This window comes from Ahaetulla prasina, chromosome 1 (genome assembly GCF_028640845.1).
Source record: "Ahaetulla prasina isolate Xishuangbanna chromosome 1, ASM2864084v1, whole genome shotgun sequence".
Taxonomy (NCBI): Eukaryota; Metazoa; Chordata; class Lepidosauria; order Squamata; family Colubridae; genus Ahaetulla; species Ahaetulla prasina.
Window position 1 is genome coordinate 346,470,534 of NC_080539.1, and position 25,111 is coordinate 346,495,644.

The 25,111-nt window shown below is 39.4% G+C and overlaps 1 protein-coding gene across 1 annotated transcript; it reads left to right on the forward strand.

Annotated features, from left to right (window-relative positions):
- Positions 1-587: 587 nt before the first annotated feature.
- Positions 588-23,964, forward strand: SIX4 (SIX homeobox 4). The gene is made up of 3 exons (XM_058162933.1): positions 588-1,541; positions 11,727-12,430; positions 16,957-23,964. Exons 1-3 carry the CDS (start codon positions 625-627, stop codon positions 17,760-17,762), a joined length of 2,427 nt encoding a protein of 808 aa, XP_058018916.1. The 5' UTR covers positions 588-624; the 3' UTR covers positions 17,763-23,964.
- Positions 23,965-25,111: the final 1,147 nt, after the last annotated feature.

Sequence of the window (25,111 nt, forward strand, 5' to 3'; positions counted from 1 at the left end):
AGCGGGGAGAAACGAGAGCGCGGAGCCAAATCAAGACGCAGCAGAAGCCTCCAGGTAGAGAGGTATTTCACATTTCAGGGGAGGAAGTCGCGTTGAGCTTAAAGCCGAGGGAGAGGGAGGAGTTGATTGACGGTTTCTATAGAAACACCGGATCCTCCGCCTCCCCCCCCATTGGAGTCGCCCAATCAGCGAGCCCTCCCGAATCCAGCCGACTGCTTGTGCTAGTAAGAATATGTAGCAGGAGAGAGAAGCGCGGAGGAGTCACGTTGGGGAGGGAGGGAAAGAAGGAACGAAAGAAAGAACGAAAAGGAGGGGGAGAGGAGAGCGGCTGGTGGGGGTGGTAGAAGGGGGAGAAGAAACTGCGATCCGTTTACACGAGCTTTGCTAAAACAAGCTGTCTTAATGGTTACTACGTGGCGGAGGGGAAACTTGATCAGCTAGACGCCAGCCTGGTGGCGGTCCGGGAGGAGGAGGTGGAGGAGCGGCGGCAGCAGTAGCAGGAGGGGTGTGTGAGCACTTTCCGGGGAGGGGGAGTTGCAAAGGAAGGGGAAAAAGGGGGAAAGAAAGCCGGGGGAGAAGCCCCTCCACCTAACACCAAACCCAGACCGGGGGGGTGGGGGGAAGATGTCTTCTGCCTCTCCCACCACCGCGATTCCCAGCGTGGTGGCGACGATCAAGCAAGAAAACGTCCTGGAAATGTTCTGCAGCGGGGCGAGCGAGAAGGTAACCTCGGGCGGCTCGACTCCCACCTCTGCAGCGCCTTCTGGTCTCGCAGCGGCGGCGGCTCCTTTTGCTAGGAAGGAAGAAGCCGGGGAAGGAGAGGAGGACGAGGAGGAGGAGGAGGAAGAAGAAGCGGCCGGTAGAGTTGCGGGTCAAGTTCTACTCCATTCGGAACTTTTGCTGCGGAGTCAGGGCGCCGTTGCCGCCGCGTCTCCCTTGTCGTCGCCTTCGCCTCGGTCGTCGTCCTCGTCTTCCTCCTCGCCTCAGGCTCTGCTGGCTTTCTCCCCGGACCACGTCGCTTGCGTCTGCGAGGCTTTGCAGCAAGGCGGGAACCTCGACCGCCTGGCCCGGTTCTTGTGGTCCCTGCCCCAGAGCGACCTGCTACGTGGCAACGAGAGCCTGCTCAAAGCCCGGGCGTTGGTGGCTTTCCACCAGGGACTCTATGCCGAGCTCTACGGGATTTTGGAAAGCCACAGCTTCGACGCCGCCAACCACCCGCTCCTGCAGGAGCTCTGGTACAAGGCGCGCTACACCGAGGCGGAGAGGGCCCGCGGCCGACCCCTGGGCGCCGTCGACAAGTACCGCCTGCGCAGGAAGTTCCCGCTGCCCCGCACCATCTGGGACGGCGAGGAGACGGTCTACTGTTTTAAGGAGAAGTCGCGCAATGCCCTCAAGGAGCTCTACAAGCAGAACCGCTACCCTTCCCCGGCCGAGAAGCGCAACTTGGCCAAGATCACCGGCCTCTCGCTCACGCAGGTCAGCAACTGGTTCAAAAACCGGCGGCAACGGGATCGCAACCCCGCCGAGCCGCAGTCCAAAAGGTGAGAGCGCCGCGTGTTCGCGGGAACGGCTCCCCCCCTCCCCCGGAGCCTTTTAACTTCCACGAGAGCGGACGGTGGGGCGTGGGGAGGGATGGTGGCATGGCGGGAAGCAGAGTAAGTTATGTTTCTGGAGATTCCCCTCGTAAATTCCTTCGAGAAAGGAAGCTCTCTGCACATGTTCGGAATCTCTGTTCAATTAAGCTTTAAATGTTTAAACAAATTCTGTTACACCCCACCCCCCCAACACTGTATTCAGGGTTAAAAACAACAGTGTAAAATAACAGAAGCAATGTTCCAAATGGAGGAGATCTAAAATCATTCCACTGCTAGATTGGACAAACTGACCTCAGGATCCACTTAACCTCTTGGGAGAACGACCAAGCTTTGAGGCCTTATTAAAAGCCAGCAGGGTCTGAAATGACCAGCGGGGTTAGCAGATAGACAGAGTCATATAGTGAGACGGGGGGGGGGGGGCATGAGCTCCATCCTTTTCTGAGTTTAGTAAATTCCACACTTTGGTTTGCATCCCCTTCCATTTGTTCTGGTATATCTCTGACTTCTGCCTTTCCTGGGAGGGATTTGCTTATGCCATTTCTCCTTCTACGTTCTGGGTCTGGATTTCAAAGTGCTTCCTTATATATGCTTGGTAAACCTCACAACATCCCTGCAGTGCAGGACATCATTACGATCCTTCCTGCATTGTTGGCTGGAGTACAAATAGTGCATGCCTCAAGGCTACCTTTGGAATTTGGGGCCCTGGCAAAGATTTTTTTTAAAAAAAAAACATGGCTCCAAGGAAGGCACCTAGTTTGCTTCTTCTGCTGCTTTCCCAAACTCTATCCTTGGGCCTCAATTCCTAGGCCTCCCAGCCTTCTGCCTAGCTGCTTTCTAACCTCCTGGCTTTGTTTCATTCACACCAGAGCAATTTGCCTCAATCTAACACCTTGCTCTTTCTTGCTCTTCCTGTTTCCCTCCCTTCTTGCCTGCCTTTCTCCCCTCTTCCCCCTCCCTTGCCCTCTGTCCTTGCCTGGCTTTCATTCCTAACAAATATGGCGCTTACCTTCAGCAGCCCCTTTCTTTCCAGTCTCCCACTCCCAGCAACCTTGGCTTTTTTTCTCCACGTTTCTGCTTCTTAATTGTTGGATTCAAGGAAGGGATTGTTGACTGCAAACTAAAAGGTTGTTTGATCCTTTAGACATAATTTTCTCCCCATCTTCTCTCACAATGTGTCTCCAAGATCTCCACTCCCCCCACATCATTTTTCAGTGCTAGTTTCTCCTTGTAATCTTAAAAAAACATAAAATCTGTGCCTGGGGGCATAGCTTCCCCAGACTTTCTCAAACCTTTCCCTAATCCTCAAGAGTTCTTTGTAGCTTAGATCTTCTTGGGTCTAGTGCTTTTGTCAAAGATTTGTCCTCTTTCTGCAAAAATTAAAAACTTTGTACCCCCTGGTGTTTTGTCCCAAGCACCGCATTGCCACACTCTGCAACATAGCCTTATTCCCTGCTGTATGTCCAGCCTGGTATTTTGGGTCCACCTTTGACAGAAGGAAGAAGGCCTTTTCTCTAGCTCTTCAGCTTATCTTCTCCTAAACAGAGGTGAAAAATTCTGTTTCTTCTAGCATCCCTTACATACGTCCTTTAATAAATAAAACAAATATTCTATTTTTGACCTGATTCTTTGTGTTTGGAGATTGTGAGGAAACGGTTTCCCACTCATTTTGTTTGACAGCGTTAATTATTTCCTCAGGTTTTATGTCACCCAGGAAGGAAAAAAAGTGAAACTTGAAGCTCATCAGCTTGGCTAGTGAGCTATTTCCCTCTCTCCCCCCCCTCCTTTTGGTTGGTGCCTTCTTTGCTCTTCTTGTTGTGAAACTTGATTCTGTGCTGATTTGGATCAGGTTTATGTCCTCAGAAGATGGGAACGGGGTCTTCCACAGTTTATGATTCTAAGCAACCTGCCAGATGTCTTTTGAGCTGGTTTCTCCACTGGAGCCAGTGGAAAAGCTGGAGTTTCACATCATGCTGAGCCATTGTGAATATGCAAACCAGGACTTGGCACAATTTGTTTATTTGGTCTTCCTTTGGGGAATCTTACCTGTAGATCTCTTATTTTCCAACTAAATTCATGGTCATAATTCCTGCTGCCGCAGAAATCCCTTCTATAGCTCCAGGGAACTGCTTAGGGCCTTCCAAATGCTAACCTTTTAAAAGGAGGGAAAAGTTGTCTGACAAGAGGTCACCCCAGATAGTCATCTGTCTTGCAATAGCCAGGTGAGGCGACATGCCTCTGCACAAGGTGCTTCCCTTCCTTCTTCCTTTTTAGAGAGTCTGATTGAAGAGGAGAAAAATCTGCTGCCTGCTTTTCTTTTCTTTTTTAAGCCTCAAAGACCTCTCTTTTCAAGTAAGGGCACAATTGTGCTGATCCATCCCCTTTGAGTCCTTGGAGCAAAGACATCAAATGCACAAATGGCAAGTCAGAAGTGAGGTGGAGGGAGGGCCAGTCAGCAAATGCTATCCAGGTGGAGGGTACAGGAGGCTGAAGGCATGTGTGGATGTTTGGACTTGCTATAGCTCCTAAAGAATAAAGGGGCTTGGGGAGGGCTTGCCGGGCTTTTGAAAACAGGTTTCCTTTGGTGGGTAAAATGATTATTAAGACCCTGGGTATTTTCCATTTTAAAAGCACCCTTCTTTTTTTTTTCCTTTCCAAGCTTTTGGAAAGGAGCATAAACCAGGGCCAAACTTTATCGTGTAGGCTACATTGTATTTTTTCTCTTTTTATAAAAAAAATTTTGTTTTGTTTAGCTAGGAGCTGCCAGGTTGGTTTTGACTCATAGTAACTGCATAGACAAATGCTTGCCATCCTGGCCTATCCTTTGTAATAGCTTTTTGCTTTTCCAGAGACATTGCATCCATCCACTTTATCAGTTGTCTTCCCTTTCTATTTCCATCAATATTGCCAAGCGTAATTTTGTGTACTGAAGAAAGTTCATTAAAAAAAAACCTAAACAATTTAAATTAAAATTGTTAAAATTAAATTAAAATTAAATTCTGGCTAGCAATGCTATTTATAGAGGTTGGGGCCATTTGCTCAGTTTCAACTTGTTTTAGATCATAATAGATGGTCTACAGCAGGAGTGTCCAACCTATGTCCTGCGTGCCCCATATGGCCCTGGACAGCTAGTAATGTGGCCCCACACTTATTATAATAATAATATAATTTATTATTAATAATAATATTTACACAAAATGACAGTATATACAGCAAACGAGATAACTATGCTGGATTTTGTATCACAGATCACTAGTCAAACACTTCCCAAGCGTTTAGGACTGTGTGATGTATTATTATCATTATTATTGTTATTGTTATACATTAACTATATTATATATTTTGTATGTGGCCCAAGACAATTCCTCTTCACTCAGTGCAGCCCAAGCAAGCCAGAAGGTTGGATACCTAAACTCTACACAGCATCTATAAGTCCAATCAATGGACTGGTTCACTAATAGCACACTGACTGTAATGGTCACCAGCCAATAACTGTTGGCTTGCGCACAAGATCAAAGGTGCACATTCTTTTTATGTAAAAGCATAATCTCTGTGGCTTATAGCTCTGAAATTTAAAACAGTAAGCAGTTATTATCCCTGAAACATATAACCTTGGTTCATGCACTAGCAAAGAAATATTATTCTATCAAACCTTATCAGTTGTGATATACAATCAATTAACATGATGGATAGACCAAGCTACTAATACTTTGCATTCATAAAATAGCAATGAAATTAGCTATGTAGTTCATAGTGCGGTTTGCTGAATCATGATATTTGACTACCGTAGCATGGACTTGGGTTCAGACATTCTGAATCATAACCAATAAATTAGCAATTCTCAAAAGCTGAACCTCAAATTAAAACTGATATTTGTACATTATGCAAATGGCCTGCTACATTTATACCAGGCTTCATTAGTGTTGTGTGGATATATTCAATAAGCTTTGTGGCTGGATGGGAAATTCAGCCTAGATGTCCGTGGTTTTATTTTGGAGAAGTTTGTATATTTATAGGTGGCTAAAATAATGGTTGGCTAGTTTGTAGTTTTATGTGTGTTGGAAATAAACCTGCACGATAAGTTTATAGTTCTGAGAGTTCTTCAAACACAGACAGCTGGATTAAGTTAAACTGTAGTTCACCTAACCATAGATTAATAAGTTATATGAACATAGCCACTGTAATCATGATAATTAACTGGCTCTTTTTGCCTTCCTTATAGAAATATGAACTGTTGTCCCTGTTCCTGTCTAAGAATAGACTGCTTTCAGCTGTTAGCAACATTCATGATATTATGAACTCTCTTGGAATATAATCAACTTCTCTCTTTTAAGAGCCGATACCTACTTATTTTGCAGTGCATTAATTATTGCTTATGGGTTAATTTTCGTGTGTGTCTGATATCACTTCCTTAGTCTTTCCTCTCTGTTGAGTGCTTTCCACAAAAAAGGTACCTTTTTGTAGAGGTGTCTATAAAATATTATTTTATTTATTAAATTTTTTATTTTATTTTATTTATCCTTAGTTATATTTAAATGAATTGCAGAAATGAAACACAAACAACTAATTCCTCTTTATTTGCATGGCTATCCCCCTCTGATCTGCTTTGGCTACAATAACGCTTTTCTTCCACTCCCCTGCTGTGCTGTTTCTTCTTCCCTTGAGAACTACCCAGGATTGAAGGCAGCTAACACAATTTGGTCCCTTCTCTCGTTATGGTGGTAAATTCATCAGTTCAAGATGCCATTAGTAGACTGTTGTGTCTGAAACCAGCCACTGCCATTTGGGGCATTAGATGTCTATTATGCTTATTACAAGATCTACTTGGGTACTGTTTTCCTTTGGTTACACCTAGTCAAAAAAAAAAAAAGACTATGGTTTAATAGTAGAAACGATTCCACTTAATGATAGAACAAAATGCTAGTTCCAGATTCTGCCTCGATCTTTCCTGATAGGCTGAGAAAGACATCTTTTCTTCCTCCCATTGATCCTAGAACACGGGAAAGCCTAATAAAGCTGGCAGATGCAAAGTTGAGCAAAATAAAAAGCACCTATTTCACAGAAGTCTTTGTTTACTTAGTATTTATTTCTGTTACTTTAAGGCAGCAAAAATGCCTAATACTACTTTTTGGTCCTATTTTCCCCACAACAACAACCCTGTGAGGTGAGCTGGGCTGAGAGAATGAAGTTGGTCCAAAATCACCCAGCCAGCTTTTATGCTTAAGGCATGACTAGAATTCACGGTCTCTTGGTTTCTAGCCTGGAGCCTTAACCACATGTCCAAAATGACTCTTGGTTATGCTGAATTTACATGATTTGCCATTGAGAGTCATGAAGATCTGGTTGTTTAAAAAAAATATTCTTGCAGTTCTTAAATCACTGATCTAATTGAAGAACTGTTAGCTTGAATATCTGTGTTAAATGTCCATTTGTAGAAATTGTCTTCTACTGAATGGCAGATATTGCAGTATCAGTATCTTTTCTGCAGGCTTTCTAAAAGCATCTAGATTATGAGACAGAAGGCTGAGTGAAATGAACTTTGCTGTACTGTACACATGTGATATCTGAAAAAGATATGTTATAAGCACAAGTGGTCTGTGCTAGACACTTTTTTCCATAGTGAATAGAAGAGCTGATAGATTTCACAATATTTGACTAGCATTGGAACCAATCCACTTAAAACTTCAGAATTTTTCTCCATATAGGCAAGAAATTCTCCGTCAACAAATAGAGATTCTACATGTATGGCTGGGCATTAAATGCATTGTTATTATCCCTATCAATCTATAATTTCTTTTTCATACCATCAAGAATCTTGGTTTGCTCTAATATTGGTAGAATTATTTGGGATTTATTGTAGAAGCACAATAGAATGCATCCAACCTGAAAGTAGGGAACCCATTGCATCCCTGTATGTGTAACAGGAGCATGTCATACTGTGATGGTTTCTTCTTTTCTTTCTGTGCTGCTAACTTTTGCCTTACTTAATGATAAGCTCAGAGTCAACCTGCCGTACTGCATTCTAAGTACGGTGTCACCACAGCATAAATCAGCAATTTATTTTTGCTGATATACATAATAAAGTTTGCAAAGATCCAGCAACACTTTTGAATTTTGGAATAGCAGTTCAATAAAAGTTTTGAACATGACATACTATGCATTGCAACTTCTTTGGACTCTTATTCTGAGAAATCTTGATGAGCAGGCAAAATTTATCATACAGTTCCCTGAACAATAGGTAAGAGTGCTTTTGGAGGTATGTGTTAATTTAAAAACTGTAGAATACAGTACAGTAGCAAGAGATGCTGTTTTCATCATGGACTAGCAAGAAATGTATCCTAGCATTCCAAGAATATAAGAGTGACTTTAAATCTCACTAAATTAAAGAAGTAAAATTATCTGGTTTATTTATTTTTGTTTATGTCCAGAATTACTGTTTTTTATAGTTTTTGCCCCTGTGGGGAGATATGCATTCAGGAAACGAATAGAGAAGAATGAAACCAAGCTGTATTTATTTATGCATTTGTATTATAAAATTATTCTGAAAGGACGTGGAATGATTGGTATGAACCATTGGTCAATTTTCTCAGCTTTCTGCCAGAGCTGAGGTTCCTATGCTGATCCGGGCTAGGGATTGTTTATAATTTATTCAACAAATCATTATCTGGTGAATTTTTGCAACTCATTAATCCATAACCCATGGCTTTTTGCGAATCAAAATTGCTGGGTTCACATAGCACACAGTCAAAGCTAAACAAACCACAGTATGATTTATCACATCATGATTTACCAGATTAGGCTCACACGCTGGGTTTGAGCATGTGGCTAATGTAGTCTTGAGTTAGCCATATGTTGTAGGAATCCATCCATAGTGGATAACCCAACCACATAAAGATAACTGCAACATACATTTTGTCAAGTTTTTTTTAGTGAGGGAAAATGTCAGCTTATTCCTTCATGAAAATGGTCTAATGTAAAAAGCTGCACACTGCAGTAATTAGAAACCTTTCAACACTGTTGAAGGAGTAATACGATGCTTTGTCTTTGAGGAAGATGCTGTAGAAACACATTAAGAATGTTAATCTTTGCAGCTCTTTCTTTCCTATGTACATACAAGCAAGTGGCCCATGTCTAATGTCTGAAGCTGATTATGAAGAAAGTCTTTCTTTTAAATGCACCTATTATCTAAATAGTTTGGATATAATCCAGTCAAAGTTAAGTGCTTTCAGGTTTTTATGAACCTCAGTGAGAGAGTTATGTATGTCCTTAAATCAGTGGAACTTGCAAAGTACTTAAATTTGGCTGGCTAATCAAACAACATAAAAGCCTGATTTAATAGCCTTATAAGAATAAGAATCCTCACATGCATTTTAGCGTAAAAGTTTGAAACTAGAAGTATAAATGGCATTTTAAAATATCAAGCATGCTTGTATTCCAAAATCATGATCTGTCCTTTGAAACTATAGCATTATTTTATATGCAAATATTCCTTGAGAATTCCCTTTTGGTCCAGATAACCATTTGTTTTTATTTGGTTGTAAGTCACCCCTAGGCGAGATGGGTAACATAGAAATTTAATAAATAAATAAATATGTATTGAAATTTCAAGAATATTCACACTAGTAGTATTTGCAAAGTTGTGGCTGCTGCAGTGTTATTGTAGTCAGCAGTGTCAGGCGATTGTGATTTCCAACACTCTGCCAGGTTCCCATAAACAAAATCAATGGGAAAGCCAGCTGGAAATCACTTTTGTTCTTACTGCTTTCTTGCCCACCCATGGTCATTCTGTTTATCTGTTTAGGCAAATTGGTTTTCTAGTATGTATTTTATTACGTTTGTGTTAAATATATTGTCCTGAAAATAGGGCCCAGTTTCTGAAATTAATATAACTTGAATATAATACCTGGAGAATTGCTTGCACAGATTCTGCACTATTTTAATTGAAATGTTTTATACCAAAGCATGTGGGAGGAACCTTGTTGCTTTAATGTGTCCAGAGTAAAGTTTTACCCAGCTTAAAGGAATCTTATTTGACCACTAGTATGGATTTTAGCCAATTCATGGATTGATTAACTGAATTTTCATATGAATAAAAAAGTTGAGACTTTATTTCATCATCTTTTAAATCCATCTAAATTGGTGACTGCATTAATGTGGGGAGGGATCAAATCCAACTACCCACTTGATTCAAGAATCCGAGCAATTCTGACAAATGTCTAGATAAATGTCTAGCTTCTATCCTTGAAAGGCCAGGCATCATTCCTTTGGTGGGGAATTGGTTCAGCTATATAACTGCTTCTAACTGTTGCATATTTTTTTCTAAGTCAATCACAAGTTGTCTTTCTATAATTTAAAACTATTTTTAATTTTGAACTCTGGAGTAATAAGGAATAAGTCTTCCTGCCCTATGTGTGTCTTCATGTCCTGTTCGATGTTAGCAAAGCATTCCTAGATTTTTCATTCTCTGTCTTCATAAACCTTTGTTTCTAATTCTCTGACCTTCTGGTTGCCTTTCTCTGAATTATGCGATATTGATGTCTAGAAGCGGTCATAGTAGTCAAGGTAAAAAGTTTAACGGTAATTTCAGGGTCCTAAATGATCAGAATTCCCTAAAACCATGTAGGATTTTTTTTGTTCTTCTATAACAATTATCCTTGCATTCTTTTCTATACATTATTGTACTATACATTAAGTACTATACATTATTGAATAAATTCCCCTTAAAGGATAGTTATTTTCTGCTGTAGCAGAATATTTTGTTTTATAGTGCTGATTACATGACATGCTGCGAATGGCCATCATACAAGTTTATAAAAAGCAAGGCAAGTGTGATATGTCTATGAGTTTATATGAAGAAAAAAATAGTAATATTTCCATGGCTTTAAAAGGGGTGGGGGGTGATGAGAATCTCAGGAAGGAGGCCAATGACATTACCAAGAGGGTATGCTAAAAGGCTAACATGAAATCTGCTTTTTCCATAGTAATGGCCAATATATTCATTGGGCTTTTCATCACAACACCAAGAGATGTTTCCTGGTCAATCCCTCACTCATACGTTAGTGAATAAGAACATGTAAGATTGGTGACTGCTATGGCAATAATTTTACATGTTTGTTTTGTGCCTGTGCCATTTTGATATCCGCTCCCCCAGTAAAGTACATTTTGCTATTTTAATCATCTACATTGGAATTTTTTTGGAAGCTCTTTGCAATCTTTTACTTTCTTTCTGCTTTTAAAACAAAACTTGTCATCCAAGTTACATCTTGGATGGATGAAACATATAATCTAGAACAGGGGGTGTCAAACTCAAGGCCCGGGGCTGGATCTGGCCCATGGGTGCTTAGATTTGGCCTGCAGGGCTGCCCTCAAAACAGCAAAGGACCGGCCCGCAATGCCTCTGCCGGCGAAAATTTCGCTGGCAGAGGGTTGCAGAATGCCATCAAGCCAAAAATGGAGTTTGGGAGCTCGTTTTTGCTGGCAGAGAGCTTGGCCACCACAGGCACCCTGACACGAGTGATGTCAAGCTGGCCATGGCCGTCCTGGCCCCCCGAGGTCAAACACAACCCTGATGCGGCCCTCAGTGAAATTGAGTTTGACACCCCTGATCTAGAATAAGAGCTCCAACATTTGTGATCTGGTAGGATACTTGGAATTTTGAGGAATGTTGGGGAGAGTAGATTTAAAGAATCGTGTGTCAGATTTGGCATCTAAACATTCTAAACAGAGTAAGTCACTTTGCATAGAGCAACCTCTAGGCTAGACTGGGAAATAACAAAACATGCTGGCAGAAAGCATTTCTATATTGTTGCTAAGAAAACCTACATGGATATTTTCATTTGGTCACTAATAATCAAATAACTTGGAGTCTTTTTCTTTGCCGTAGAAATACATAGGACAGCAGTACCATGATTGGGAAATTTTTATTTATTTATTTTTCTTCTCATAAGCAGCTTATATATGGAAAACTGGAATCCTTATAGAGACTAATCTAGTGCTTTTTTCCTTGATCTGTTAGTTAGGATAATTGATTCTCCCATCCATGAGAAAACAATTCAGTAAGATTCTTTTCAATGATTCAAAGGTTCAATGAAAAATACCACATCAATTCACTGTTGCTTCTCTCTTGATTTGTAGTGAGTCGGATGGTAATCCCAGCACAGAAGATGAATCCAGCAAGGGGCAAGAGGACTTGTCTCCACGTTCCCTTGCGAGCACCTCTGATGGCGGCACCAGCTTAAGCCTTCCTAGCCCAATGGAGCAAGTATATATGCAGCAACTTGGAAACTCCAAAATATCCTTAAGCTCTTCAGGAGTTTTACTGAATGGAAATCTGATGCCTCCCAATCCATCTGTTTTTCTTAATGGTACTTCTTTCATTCAGGGCCCCAATGGTCTCCTTCTCAATGGTCTCAGTGTGGGATCTTCTCAGGCGGTATCATCAAATCCACTTAAAACATCGCCCAATGCTTTGAGCAATGGAGTCTCCATGGGTGACATGTTAGACCCTTCCTCAGAAGATGTGAAAGACTTCAAAATCCTCCAAACCTCTCTGTCCAATTCCATTGCACCATCAACACCTACAACAACATACAGTCCCAATTCTGGGCCTGCCTCTTTCCCAGGCTTGACACCAAGCATGGAAGTAAAGAGGGAAGAAAGTGAAGAAGCAATAGCATCGCAAGACAGTGGCTCAGTAGTCACTTTTACCGCTCCAATCCAAATCAATCAATATGGCGTTGTCCAAATCCCTAATTCAGCAAATAGTAGCCAGTTACTTAATGGAGGCCTCAGTTTTTCCCCAATGCAGCTGCCTCCGGTATCAGCAGCAACTTCCCGAGGTAAAAGCCCTTCACTGTATTAAATTATTGCTTTTTTTGTTGTGAAATTAAGAATGTTGGAGATATGTACAATGAACTGTTTCCATGAACAGAAGATATTTTGATTTGGTGGAGACTGGTATTGATGGGAAAACACCCAAATCCAGCAAAACAGGTTTTTAGATGGATACTGATGGAGAATCAATGAAAATTCAAACTTTTTCCCCTATCAGCAGGCTTTAGCATCTTACGATCCACACTATTTATTTTCTTTTGCTTGTTTTGGCCGTAGGACTAGCTTTGTCTTTGAGTAGAGGGAGCCATACAGATTAACATTCAGCCCTACTTAGCCGGCTGCTCTTGGGTGTGGCAGAAGATACTGTCCAAGAGAGTAAATCTTTGGTTTAACAGATTTCATTTTTACAGTGGGTGTAGTTTCTATTTGGATGTCTTATCAAAACAAAGCCCATTGTATTCAAAATAGTTTGAATGATTCCTCTCAATGTTTGTCATTTGCATTAATTCATATAATTCATATAATACAAATCATTATTTGTGGACATTAGGACATTAATTCATGCAAATGATATGAAGCCAAGTTTAACGTAATTCTCTTCCTCCTACAAGTTGAGGTTTTACTGTATATTATTTGTTAAATGTCACTTCCACCAGTTTTTCTGTTCATATATTTAGTATGCACTAACATTTTAATTTTTTTTAAATAATTAGAAAACTGCATCTTACACATTTGCAATGTGTAAGGACTGACAGATTCAATCCACTACATACTGTATATTCATATTTGAGAAATGTGAATTTGATAAGGGTACATTCAAATGTAAAGCAGATTAAATTACAGAGTTATGACGCATAATCCCTACAATTATGCATGGTGGGGCAGTATAATAATCCTTCCTTTGCACGCCCATATTTGATCACAAAAGAACTGGACAGGATCAGAGCTTAATAGTATTAGGATAGGAGATTATCAAATGAAAATTAGATTGGGAAATTGAAAAAAAATATCCTGAAAGAAAGGAATCACTGACCAGTTTTGTAATGTTGCCAAGAAGGTAACACAGACATACTAGATAGAGACCGTAACTGCCAGGAGCAGTACTGGTAATAGATTTTACTTTAGTCCTTGGCAGATGAGATTTTAGCCAGGATGGTCTGGATAGCACACCAGTTTGCTATTACTATACAGTTCTATTTGGTAATGTTTCATTATTTTTCAGTAACCTTGCTTTTAGGTGAGTATAAAATAGCAATAACAATAGCACTTAGACTTACATACTGCTTCACAGTGCTTTACAGCCCTCTCTAAGTCATATTGCCCCCAACAATCTGGATCCTCATTTTACTGACCTCAGAAGGATGGAAAACTGAGCCATTTAGAATTGAACTCCTGGAGTGAGCAGTGAGTTAGTCTCCACTACTGCATTCTAACTACTGCACTACCACAGATTACAGTCTAATCATTATACTGAGATCCCTAGTTCAGGTGTCCCCAACCCCCAGTCTGTGGACTGGCACCGGGCTGTGGCATCCCAGCAACTGCACCCAAACAAGCAAAGCCCCATCCACAGGATGCAGGCAGCATGCAAAACAATGTTGTCATTCCCCTGGTCCACGGAAAAACCTTTCTCCATGGAACCAGTCCCTGGTGCTCAAAAGGTTGGGGGCCACTGCTGTAGTTGACGGCTCAATTTTCCTGAGTTTCACTTATGTATCATTCATACATAATATCTTATTTGAGAGCCAGTCCAGGAAGTCACCAGGAATCAATGCTGACTCAAAGGCAGGCGCGCACACACACACACACACACACACACACACACACACACACACACACACACAGGTTTTATCCCTGGAGATGACTTTTAAGCTCTAACATTCCCTATGAACAGCTGCAGTAGTGAACATTTGCATTTACATAACCCTGTGTTTGATAATCATGGAGAAAGGTAAACTAGGTACTATTAATTCCAGCGCTATCTCTTGTAAATCTCACCAACCTCTCTGTTTTCTGAAACTTCACTGAGATTTGCATATTTCATCTTTATCTTCTCCCTTTATATATCATGGCTGACTCTTCATGAGCTCTGCACCAAGTATCCAATATTGGCAGTGTTTACTGTCCTATCCCATGTTAGTGAAGTAAACCATACACCTCACCTATACTATGAGAGCAGTGTTTAAGATGACAATTCATGACTTTATTCCATGCATCATCTGTGATTTTAAGCTCCAATACTTTCGGCCCAAGTCAAACTGGATGGAAATACATTTTCCCATATGCTGCTAGACCTTGAAAACATGACAAAATAGTTCCCACTTCACCATTGTAATTTGTAAAAAAATATCTTGAAGGTATTCAGAAAAAACAGTTTAGGTCATAATCTGTGTGTTTATAGAACATAGAATTATAGGGCTGGAAAGGAACTCGGAGGTCTTCTGGTCCCACCCCCTGCTTGAGGCAGGATTTGTACCTTGTGGCCTTCCAGAGACACTGAATTATTGCCCCCAGCAATTATGGGAATTCGTTAGAATTGAATTACAGTTTCAACCAACTCTCATAATTGCTGGGGGTAATAATTTTGCACAAATAGACAAAAGCCTGCAAGAAAAATGTGGTTGACTTTTTGTGATCAATTTGCATTTTGAACATTAGAATCACCACTAGATCGATGGACTATATGTTCATTGTTCAGGAGCTACATGGTTGCAGAGTTAGCTGCATATTTAGACTAGATGTGGCATTTTTGTCCTTCCTAAAGACCTGGGATAGGCAGTTGGTGTTTAGTAATATTAAACAACAGTGCTCTGGCGCACACAAAGACCAGCTGGCTGGTGCAAAGGCATGTGCTGGAAAACCAAAGACCAACTGGTCTTCGTGTTTCTGGCACTCCGGCATGTGTGCATGCACACACATGTACGTGCGTTCCAGTTTGGGCACTCAGTGCCGAAAAGGTTCGCCATCACTGCCCTAGATTATATATATATATAGGAAATCCAAAGGTCAGCTTCTAGAAATGCCGATAGTTCATGTTTTATATGCAAAAGGTCCTCTGGCCTCTTCAGCTAGAAGAATCATGAGGAAATCATGGGAAAGAGCTTTTTTGCTTGAAAGTTTGAAGACTTTTTGCTACTTGGAGTAGATTAAATTACCTAGATCAGCATTTCTTAACCTTGGGATGTGTGAACTTCAACTACCAGAATTCCTAGCAAGCAGTGATAATTAACTATTTGATCTTTGCCTCTGTTGTAATAATGGAGAACATGTTACCTGCTATAGACATGTTGAGCTCCATTAATCCCTTTCTATTCCAGATAGAGAAATGTAAGCCAGCTGGAGGTAGGAATGTAGGAAAGGCAACTTTCATTCCAGTAGAATTTGGAAAACAAATCAACTTATTTTAATTCTATAATTTTTTCCATATTTTTTATGAATTCTACTCCTTGACTCACTGGAGAAGAGCCTAATGCTGGGAAAGATTGAGGGCAAAAGAAGAAGGGGACGACAGAGAACGAGGTGGCTGGATGGAGTCACTGAAGCAGTAGGCATGAGTTTAAATGGACTCCAGAGGATGGTAGAGGACAGGAAGGCCTGGGGGTAGCGAAGGGGCCGGACACGACTTCGCAACTAGTAACAACAACACTCCTTGATATCAGAGCTGCTATACTTAAATAACTTTCAGGGGATTATATTGTCCTTTGCATCACCATTTTATAAATCAATATAATATTGAATATAATTGAATTGAATATTACAAGAAACCAGTAGTTCCATATATCCAGTGTTCACAGCTCATCTTCATCTCATGGAAAAATAAATGATCAGCTTCATTATTTGATTAAGATTTTAGCTTTTTTTAATATTTTTAGTATTCCTTCGTTAGGATAGAATTTGCATTCTGGTGTCTTGTCAAAACTAATTTGGCTGCAGCTCACAAAATCCCAATGATACTGTGTGTGTGCTTGTGTGTATAAATATTGGATACTTTTTATAATTTAAAAGACACATCAAAGGGTAAGAAAACAAATTTCTAAAATTGAATTAAGTATCACAATTTCATTATTCACTGCTTTCGGCTCAAACCACCATAAAGGAAAACAATGCTTTTCATATGGTGAGAAAGCTATCTGTTGATCTTTACATTTTAAGCAGTTTCAAGGATAATACATGCTTATTTATTAAATGTATATGCCAACAAATCCATATGGAATCATGGTGGCATATAATAAAAAAATGAAACATCAGTAGCAACAATGTCTATAAAATATGGTCAGCCATAAATATTAAAATATCCAGTGGATGGATCACACCTCAAAACGAAAAACACTTGAGTCTTTTAATGTTATAAGAATAGCAAACATTTTCCCCTTTTTAAGTAGAGATTATTGGACGGAAGTTGTGTTTTAAAAACACGGGGGAAGATGAAAATTTAACTCCTAATTTAATTTTATACTTTAATTTTATACTTTTAGACTTTACCTTTAAAACTTTCTTTTGTTTTTATTTGTTTGTTCCTCTCCCACCACAGGTAGTCTTTCCATTAACCAAGGCACATCAAGCAATGGCACATTTACTACTGACTCTACGATAGCACAACAAGGGAAAGTGTTTTTCAGCTCCCTTGCTCCCAGCACGGTGGTGTACACCATCCCAAACACCACCCAGGCAGTTGAGCCGGTGAAACAGGAAGGACTGGAAACGAGCCTGGTGTTTTCTCAAGTCATGCCCCTTGGTCAAAATGCCCAACTTCATGCTAATCTACCTTCAGAAAACTTATCCAATGGGGTCCTCCAGCCCGGAGGAGCGTCCTCCTTAGTTAACGTGACTATATCGCATAACTTTTCTCTTGGACCACCTTCCCTTTTAAATGCAGAAGAACTCAACTCAGCCATTTCTGAGAACCCACCAATGCAACCCCCCACAACAAGTGGGCCGCCGACTGTTGTTTCCATTAGTAATGCAAACTATGCAACTCTTCAGAACTGCTCCCTCATCAACAGCCATGACCTGGTGTCCATTTCTCCAGTGCAGTCGGCACTAACAGGGATCGGTGGGATAGCAAGCAATGACATTGGATCCCACTCCTCTTTGCAAGGACATCCCCATTTCACTCGAGAACAGCGGCTGATCCTGCAGTCCATTCCCACTCTAAAGGAAAACTTTTTATCTGATTCAGAAAGCAGATCAGGAAGCAGTTCGGCAATGCTGGATTCCAAAACCAAATATGTTACTAGCAATATAGTTGATGCCATCTGTGAAGAACTGGGGACAGACAAGAAACAGCTGGCTAAACTCCAGACAGTACAGATGGAAGAAGATATGCAAGACTTATAAAAAAAAACAATTTAAGGTTAATAATCTTGTATTTGCATTTCAGTAGAAAAATCTCTTCCTTTGAAGACTAGAAGCACAGCAGTGGGTTCCCACTCCCCCCATAGGCATATAGAAAAATTAAAAAATGCACAGTTGAAGAAGAATCCAGTTTACTAAAAGGAGGTCTTCACTAAGAATACAAAGTTGCCATGCAATTTTTGCATGAATGCTCACTTTTGTTAAGCCTGATCAAAAGGAATTATACATGGCTGGAAGGGAAATGCCAGTCAAATATTAGATGGCTTGGCTTACCCAAGTAGCTTTCTTTGGAGAAAATCAAGGTAATTTCAGAATAACCAATAGCTATTGATTAGGAACAAGATTATCTTTCTAAAAAGACTGGAACTCAAAGAGAAAAGACATACTAGGGGTTTTTGGGGTTTTTTTTGGTCTAGATTCAATTTTACTTATAGATGGTGGGCATTGAGAAAGTGGTATTTCAGTTTTCAAATTTAAAGGAGTACTTTAGGTAATACCTCACAAGCTACTGTTACTTTCTTTTGCGAGCACAATTGCAAATACTCTCTTTGGTGTGTATGTGTATGTTTGTGTGTGTGTTGTTAAAAGTTTTCCACCAGAATATCACTCTCTGCACTCTCAATTTTTTATAGTTTTGGAAATGGTACAAGTTTTCTTTGTCTTGTTTGAATCAGTAGGGGAGGGGAAGAAAACATTTTGCCACTTGAAATTATGCAACCCAGAATCCTTGGCTCTGCCACCTATGTAAATATTATTTTAATTGTGCTAATGAGAATTGTTTTTATTAGTAGGATGATTCTATTTATAATCATTGGTGTCCATTTTATCATTTTGAGATATGATGAGCAGTTTAATTTATTTTTTCTTTCTGTATTTTTGAACAGGAAATTATTTCTGCCTATTTTTAAAGATTTCTTTCCCCTATAAAGCTTTATTAATTGATTTTCTTTCTCTTTTTGGGGGGGGTGTAACAATTTGGACTGGTCTTATATTTGACTATGAACAAATGCAGTTATAGGCTTTGGGACAAACATTTGTGAAAGTGTTACTTCTGTTTTAGTTTTAGATAATTTTACAAGATTTGAGGATGGCTGCTGGTTGGTTTATTTTTTAAATCCTATGTGCCTTTCTTCCTAGTGGCCTTAAATCCTTGTTCTAACCAGCACAGCTGTTAAGCAGTGGAAGACTGCCTAGAACAGTGGTAAATTCCTCTTTGCTGGAGGTTTTCAAACAGGTTAGTTATTCTCCAAGGATGATTTAATTGAATCCTGTACTGAAGGGAGGGTTGGACTATAGATGATCCAGAAGGCCCCTTCCACCTCATATATTCTATGATTCGTCAACATAGGAAAAGAGAAGTCTGTCTGGCAGCAATTAAAACAGTGGCCCCAATTCCCTTACATATGGAAGATCCCCTTGAAAACTCCATTGCTCTGATAAATAAAGGATGAGAGCTTTCCATAATAGTAGATGTGAAATAAATACAGGATACTTCTGACAGATGGTATGTTACTTATAAATATTCAAAATATTTCCCCTTCTTCCTCCATATTCCATCCCCAACTTGTTGAATTGCAATGGTTTGGCAAAGAGCGCTTATGCCATCATTCATTCAGCCTTTCTGCATGTTGGAATGTGCTTACAGGTCTACGATTTGGGTAAACATCAGTGATAACAACTGAATGTAGGAATCTCCTCTAACAGAGTGCTTTTTGTTACTGTGATCATGCACGAAAGCATTCTCCCTATCTTATTTCTAACTTGTCTCTTTTTGCAACATACCAAAGATGAGGAAGAATGATCTGGTCAGGTTATCTCAAGAACCTCTGCAGAAATAGAACATGTGAGCAGTTGCTGCCTATGCTGCAATTGTTATTAGATCATTAAAGGGGAGGGGGGAAACACATATTTGGAACATTATTTGTAAACAACTGCGTGCTTAGAAAAAACAAGTCCTTTCCAAATCCACTATATAGCAAGAACCTGAAGGCTATTTGTTTTAAGTCAAGATCCTTCTTCCCTCTTGTTTGATTTAATGAGGTGAAAAAGATTGCCTTACTAGCTTTTATCCCTCTGGATTACCAGTCAGTGCAATTCCCATCAGTTGAAAAATCTTACCAAAGGCTGATAGAATGTGCATAAAGTGGAAGGAAGTTTTTGATGTATGAATGAGAACCCACCATGTAGTCGTCTTCTTGAGGTGTTCAATACAGACATCATACTTGGATCTCTCATGTTTATTGTTTTTCCTGCACATAGAAAAAAAAATAAGTTTCACAGCTAGTTTTTGATTTGGCGGAGAAATTGCTTTCCTATCAGTATCCGGTTTTCAAACATAAAATGGTGTAATCTACAAGAATCTGTTATCGCAGGATTCCACTGCACATGTAAGTGCTCTGTTTAAGTTGCTAAACTGTAGAGGTCCATCTTAAATGAATAAAACAGAAGGTTAAGTGATTGCACCCAAGATTGTCCTGACTTTGGAGAAAAGCATCTCTGGCTTCTTTCATTTGAGAGAATAGCTGCAGAAAGGGGGGAGGGGTTATAGTAGATACAATTGCTCCAATCAATAGTATTCCTACTAGCAGAGAGAGGCTGAGCCAAGTAGTTAATTGATCATCTGTTCTGAGAGGAATAAGTTGTCCTATACGTGATCTAAATTAATGCAATTTTGTAATTTCAGTAAACTTGTAAGAACAGTATCAAAGTTGTTGTCTGGTTTGGTACTGTATTGTACTGTAAGTTTATTTTAAAGAGATTAATATGATTTCTCCAGTAATATAGAAAACTGCTTAGTAGAATTGTGGAAGTCATATGCCTGTAATTCAGAAAGATTTTCCTTTCCACTTTAGCAGCGCTTCCTACTCAGAAATCAGTACAGCTTCCCAAGATGTAAAGGAATCTATTTAAAGGAAAATCAAAGTTATGAATTGCTTATTCCCACAACAGTTTTTGAAGTGGGAAAAGATATTAGGTAGCAGACCCCTTCACTGTGCAAAATGTGTGTATGTGTTGGGGGAAATGCCCACAGGATTGAATTTCATCTCAGAAATCTGTATGCACTTTCCAATTGCCACAAATGCATTCTAGAAAATATGATAAGAAAAAAAACCAAACAGGTTTAGAATTCCCAACTTGAAATAATTGTCTTGAAAAAAACAGAGGATCCAGTTTCAAGACGACTAAGGTCCTCTCCAAATGTGGCATTACCACCACATCTACCGTGTTTCCCCGAAAATAAGACCCTGTCTTATTTTTTTTTTAACCCTGAAATAAGTGCTGGACCTTATTGCCATGTGTTCAAAAGTCCGATTGGGCTTATTATCAGGGGATGTATTATTTGAGGGGAAACAGGGTACCCACCTATATGGTTGCATGCTGCTGTCAGTGCCGTTGGGCTGAAGAACTTCTGGTTCATCAGTGGTACTGCAGATATACTTGCCTTGGCCCAGCTCTCTTCCTTTCCCACCTGAGGTTAAAAAGACATCAGGCCACAGCATTGTTTCCCTGACTTTGTGACATGAGGGGGGGGAACAACTGTGCAATTACTCTTCATGGTAATTGGTCACTTTAAAAAAATAACTTATGAATACATACTTTTGAAGTTAGGAAACTAATCAAAGAGTATGTTTCTGCACTCCCCAGTTACTTAGCTGAAGGGGATACAAGAGCTGTTCAACGGAGAGAAATCACAGGGCTCTCTGAAATGGTCTATGCAAAAAGGCTGTGTGGTCAATGATAAATGTTTCAGCCATGCATGCTTGTTCCAGGCTAAACAGTAAATCATTTTGACTGCTTTTTATAGTTACGGCTGGATTTCTGTTTGTAACAATTATGTATCCAAAAGTGAATATCCCCTCATCTAAACCAGTGGTTCCCAACCTTTTCTTCACTGTGGACCCCCTTTAAATAATGTGGACCCCCCTTTTGTGGCCACAGACCCCCCCAAGACCTGGTTAAAATCATAACATTTCTTCAAACATTTGTGTGTGGACACCCCACTCCACCCCGTGACAACATTGCAGCCCCCAGGGGTTCGTGGACTACAGGTTGGGAATCAGCAATCTAAACAGTTAGAAAACCCATTCATTATTTTTACATGATAATGGGCACATAAATCTATCTATACCAGAGAGAGAAACTGGAAGAAATTGGGTGACACAAGCAAAATTGTGCTTTGAATCATATTTTGTTCCAAATTTTCTCCAGTATAAGTTGACTTATATGAATACTGATTAATATTGAGATATTTGCAATAATGCAATTTCATCTGGATTCCGTTCATTAAAATCTAGATATCTTTTATTAGTGTATCACATAAAAATGTAATATTTTAATTCCCATTCAAGCTAGAATCCCAGACAATGTCATGGTCATCAAAAATTACTTTGAAAAAGCGTTTCACAACTCACACAAGCATAGCGGATCTCGGCTATTCATTAAAGCAGTCTTACTTCTTTTCCAGCCTTCCAGGTAAGGCTGAATAAAAGATGACACTTTTTAAGGAGTGAAAACTTACTGGGACACCTAAATAGTCACTATTTAGTTTTGTCAGGCTTGTATTGACAGCAAAAACAGTTGAGTTACTTTATTGTGTAATTTATTTTCTGTGTTATATTTTGCCCAAATGAAAAAGAAAAATTGAAAAATTTTAGAATTCAGCAACAATAGAGTTGGAAGGAGCCATTTGGGTCATCAATTGAAGTCCTATGTTTAGTACAGAGACCCAGATTAAAATATCCCTAATGTCTATTCAGCCTTTGCTTTAACTAATCCTTTCTTGATAATGGGAATCAATATTTTTCCTACTATGAAAATGGAATGCAAATTTAATAAGTTCAGTAAATTGGTCCTTCCCTGATCTTCCTTAGTGCCTTTCTCTAAATCTGTTCCAGTTTATCTAAATCCTTTATAAAGAGTGGTGCCCAGAACTGGAGAACATTATTTAAGATGTAGCTTGACCAATGCAAAATAAAGAAAAACTGTCAGCTCTTAATTTGGAAACTTTCTTCTTTTGATTCCGCCTACAAGGGCCTTTTGTCTTCTTTGCAGTAATATCAGACAATTGCCTCATAGTGTTTCTTATCAATTGTAATTCCAAGTTTTTTCCCCACAAATAATATTGCCAATACTAGGCATTTGAATTCTGCTTTGGCTTTGCTTCTGTTACATTTCATTCTTTGTTTTCAGCCCATCTCTCTAACTTCTTCAGATTATTTTGAAATTTAAGGGGGGTTTTTTGGAGGATGTTAGCTTTTTTTCTACAACCTACTGTTGTGTCATCTACAAATTTAACAAGCACCACCATCTCATCATTCAAGTCATTCATAAAAGTATTGAACAGTTGTGGGCCCAGTGTGAAGCCTATGGAATCCTACTCCACTCCCTTCAGTATAATGTGGTGTGCTAGTGAAGAATGTTAAGTTATCCTTTGATCATTATGTATATCTCATAGTAACCAGCCTTCAGTAAATGGCTATTGTCCAACTAAATACAAGTAAGCAAGAATCTGTTCGTGGGAGGAATAAAGCAGCCTTTCTTTCCTGTTATCAGGGGAATGCATGTTACTAGAGGTAGTGAAGGTTTTGAACTATGCCTAAGCTGCTTCTGCAGTTCATCACTCAGCAGTCATATCTTAAAAGGATAGATTGACATGTTTTCTAAATTTTCTTATAATATTTTAATAACTTAATTTTATACTTGTCAGCTTAATGAAGAAAGAAAAGCATGTGAATATTACAATCAGCTTGGACTGTGTCCGTTTGTTGCCCACAATTTTACACCTGGAACAAAACTTATTTTGGTAAATCAATATGGTTTTGATTGTGCCTTATGACAAAAGAAGAAAATTACATGGAATGTAGATGTTAGGAGGCAAGCATGTTGCTGCACTGTTAAGGAAGGATGCATTGCATTTCTGGAGAGATTGTTGTGCTTTGCTCCCAAACCAAAGAGATTGGAAAATATGTCTGTATGTTGTACTGAATAGAGCAGTGTGTCTCAACCTTTGCAACTTTTAAGATGTGGCTAGGCATTGAAGAACACCTATCTTCAAGTTGTCACAGTTGAGAAACATTAATGTAGAGGTTTGTGCCTGGAAAATTGTGTTTTTGTTTGTTTGTATTCTGAAATGTGAACTTATTTTTCTAAACAATATATACTGAATAAACTTTATATTTATAAAGAGCTTGTGTTGCTATTTTCAATGGTAAAGCAGGACATCTACTTTCTCAAAGAAGCTCATTGCGAAATCAATTCTTATACGTTTATTCTGAGAAAAATGAGCAAGAGAAATTGTTCACCAAAACTCTTTTTATTTGTCCACTGCAGAAGAACAATAGTATAATCTGGTGGATATCAAAAGTTATTAGATCATTTATTGCAGCATTTTTAACTGTTCTTATAGAAACATTTGTCAGAGCAGTTATCTACTACAAAACTCTGATATATGGTATTCTCCTGAATTCCGAGCTATGCATATCTAAAAACAGACAACTTCAAAGAAGAAATCAAAGATCTTGTAAGTTTGAAAAACAATTCATTTTCTCTGAGAAATATACAAAATAGTAATGTAATACAGAGCAATCTGACAGGAAAAGTTTTCAGCATTTTTTTTTTAAATTAAAGACTATTTCTAAGAAATCATGGAACACTCTGGTCTGGATCACAGATTGAAAGCTGCCATTTTCATTTAAATTGAGTGACGAGTAAAATCTCATACAAATCTCCCATAACTATTTCTTTCTCTGTGTGTCAAACATGAAGGGTTTTTTTGTTTTTTTTGTTTTTTACAGAATGGAACAGTTATGCAGAACTTTGTGGGTGATTTAGTCCAGCCTCTTCATTTGCTGGGATTGACTAAATCAGGGGTCTCCAACCTTGGCAGCTTTAAGCCTGGCGGACTTTAAGCTGGCTGGGGAATTCTGGGAGTTGAAGTCCGCCAAGCTTAAAGTTGCCAAGGTTGGAGACCCATGGACTAAATCATTCCTGACAAATGGCTAGCCAACTGCTATTTTAAAGCCTCCAGATACCTAGTGGGTCTATCATTGTTCTAGCCAATCTGTTTAACTGCTTTACAGCTTATGCCTCTTTAAACTCAGGTTGATTTTTTTGAAATTTAACTTGATCTCAGCTGTCCCATTTTCATCTTAGGTGGGATAATATATATTTCTTCTTTTGGAGGGGGTAAAATGAGGACCCAGATTGTTGGGGGCAATAAGCTGACTCTGTAAACCACTTTGAGAGGGCTGTAAAGCACTGTGAAGCGGTATAGAAGTCTAATTGCTATTGCTATCTTAGGATAATATATATACATGTATATATTATGGTTA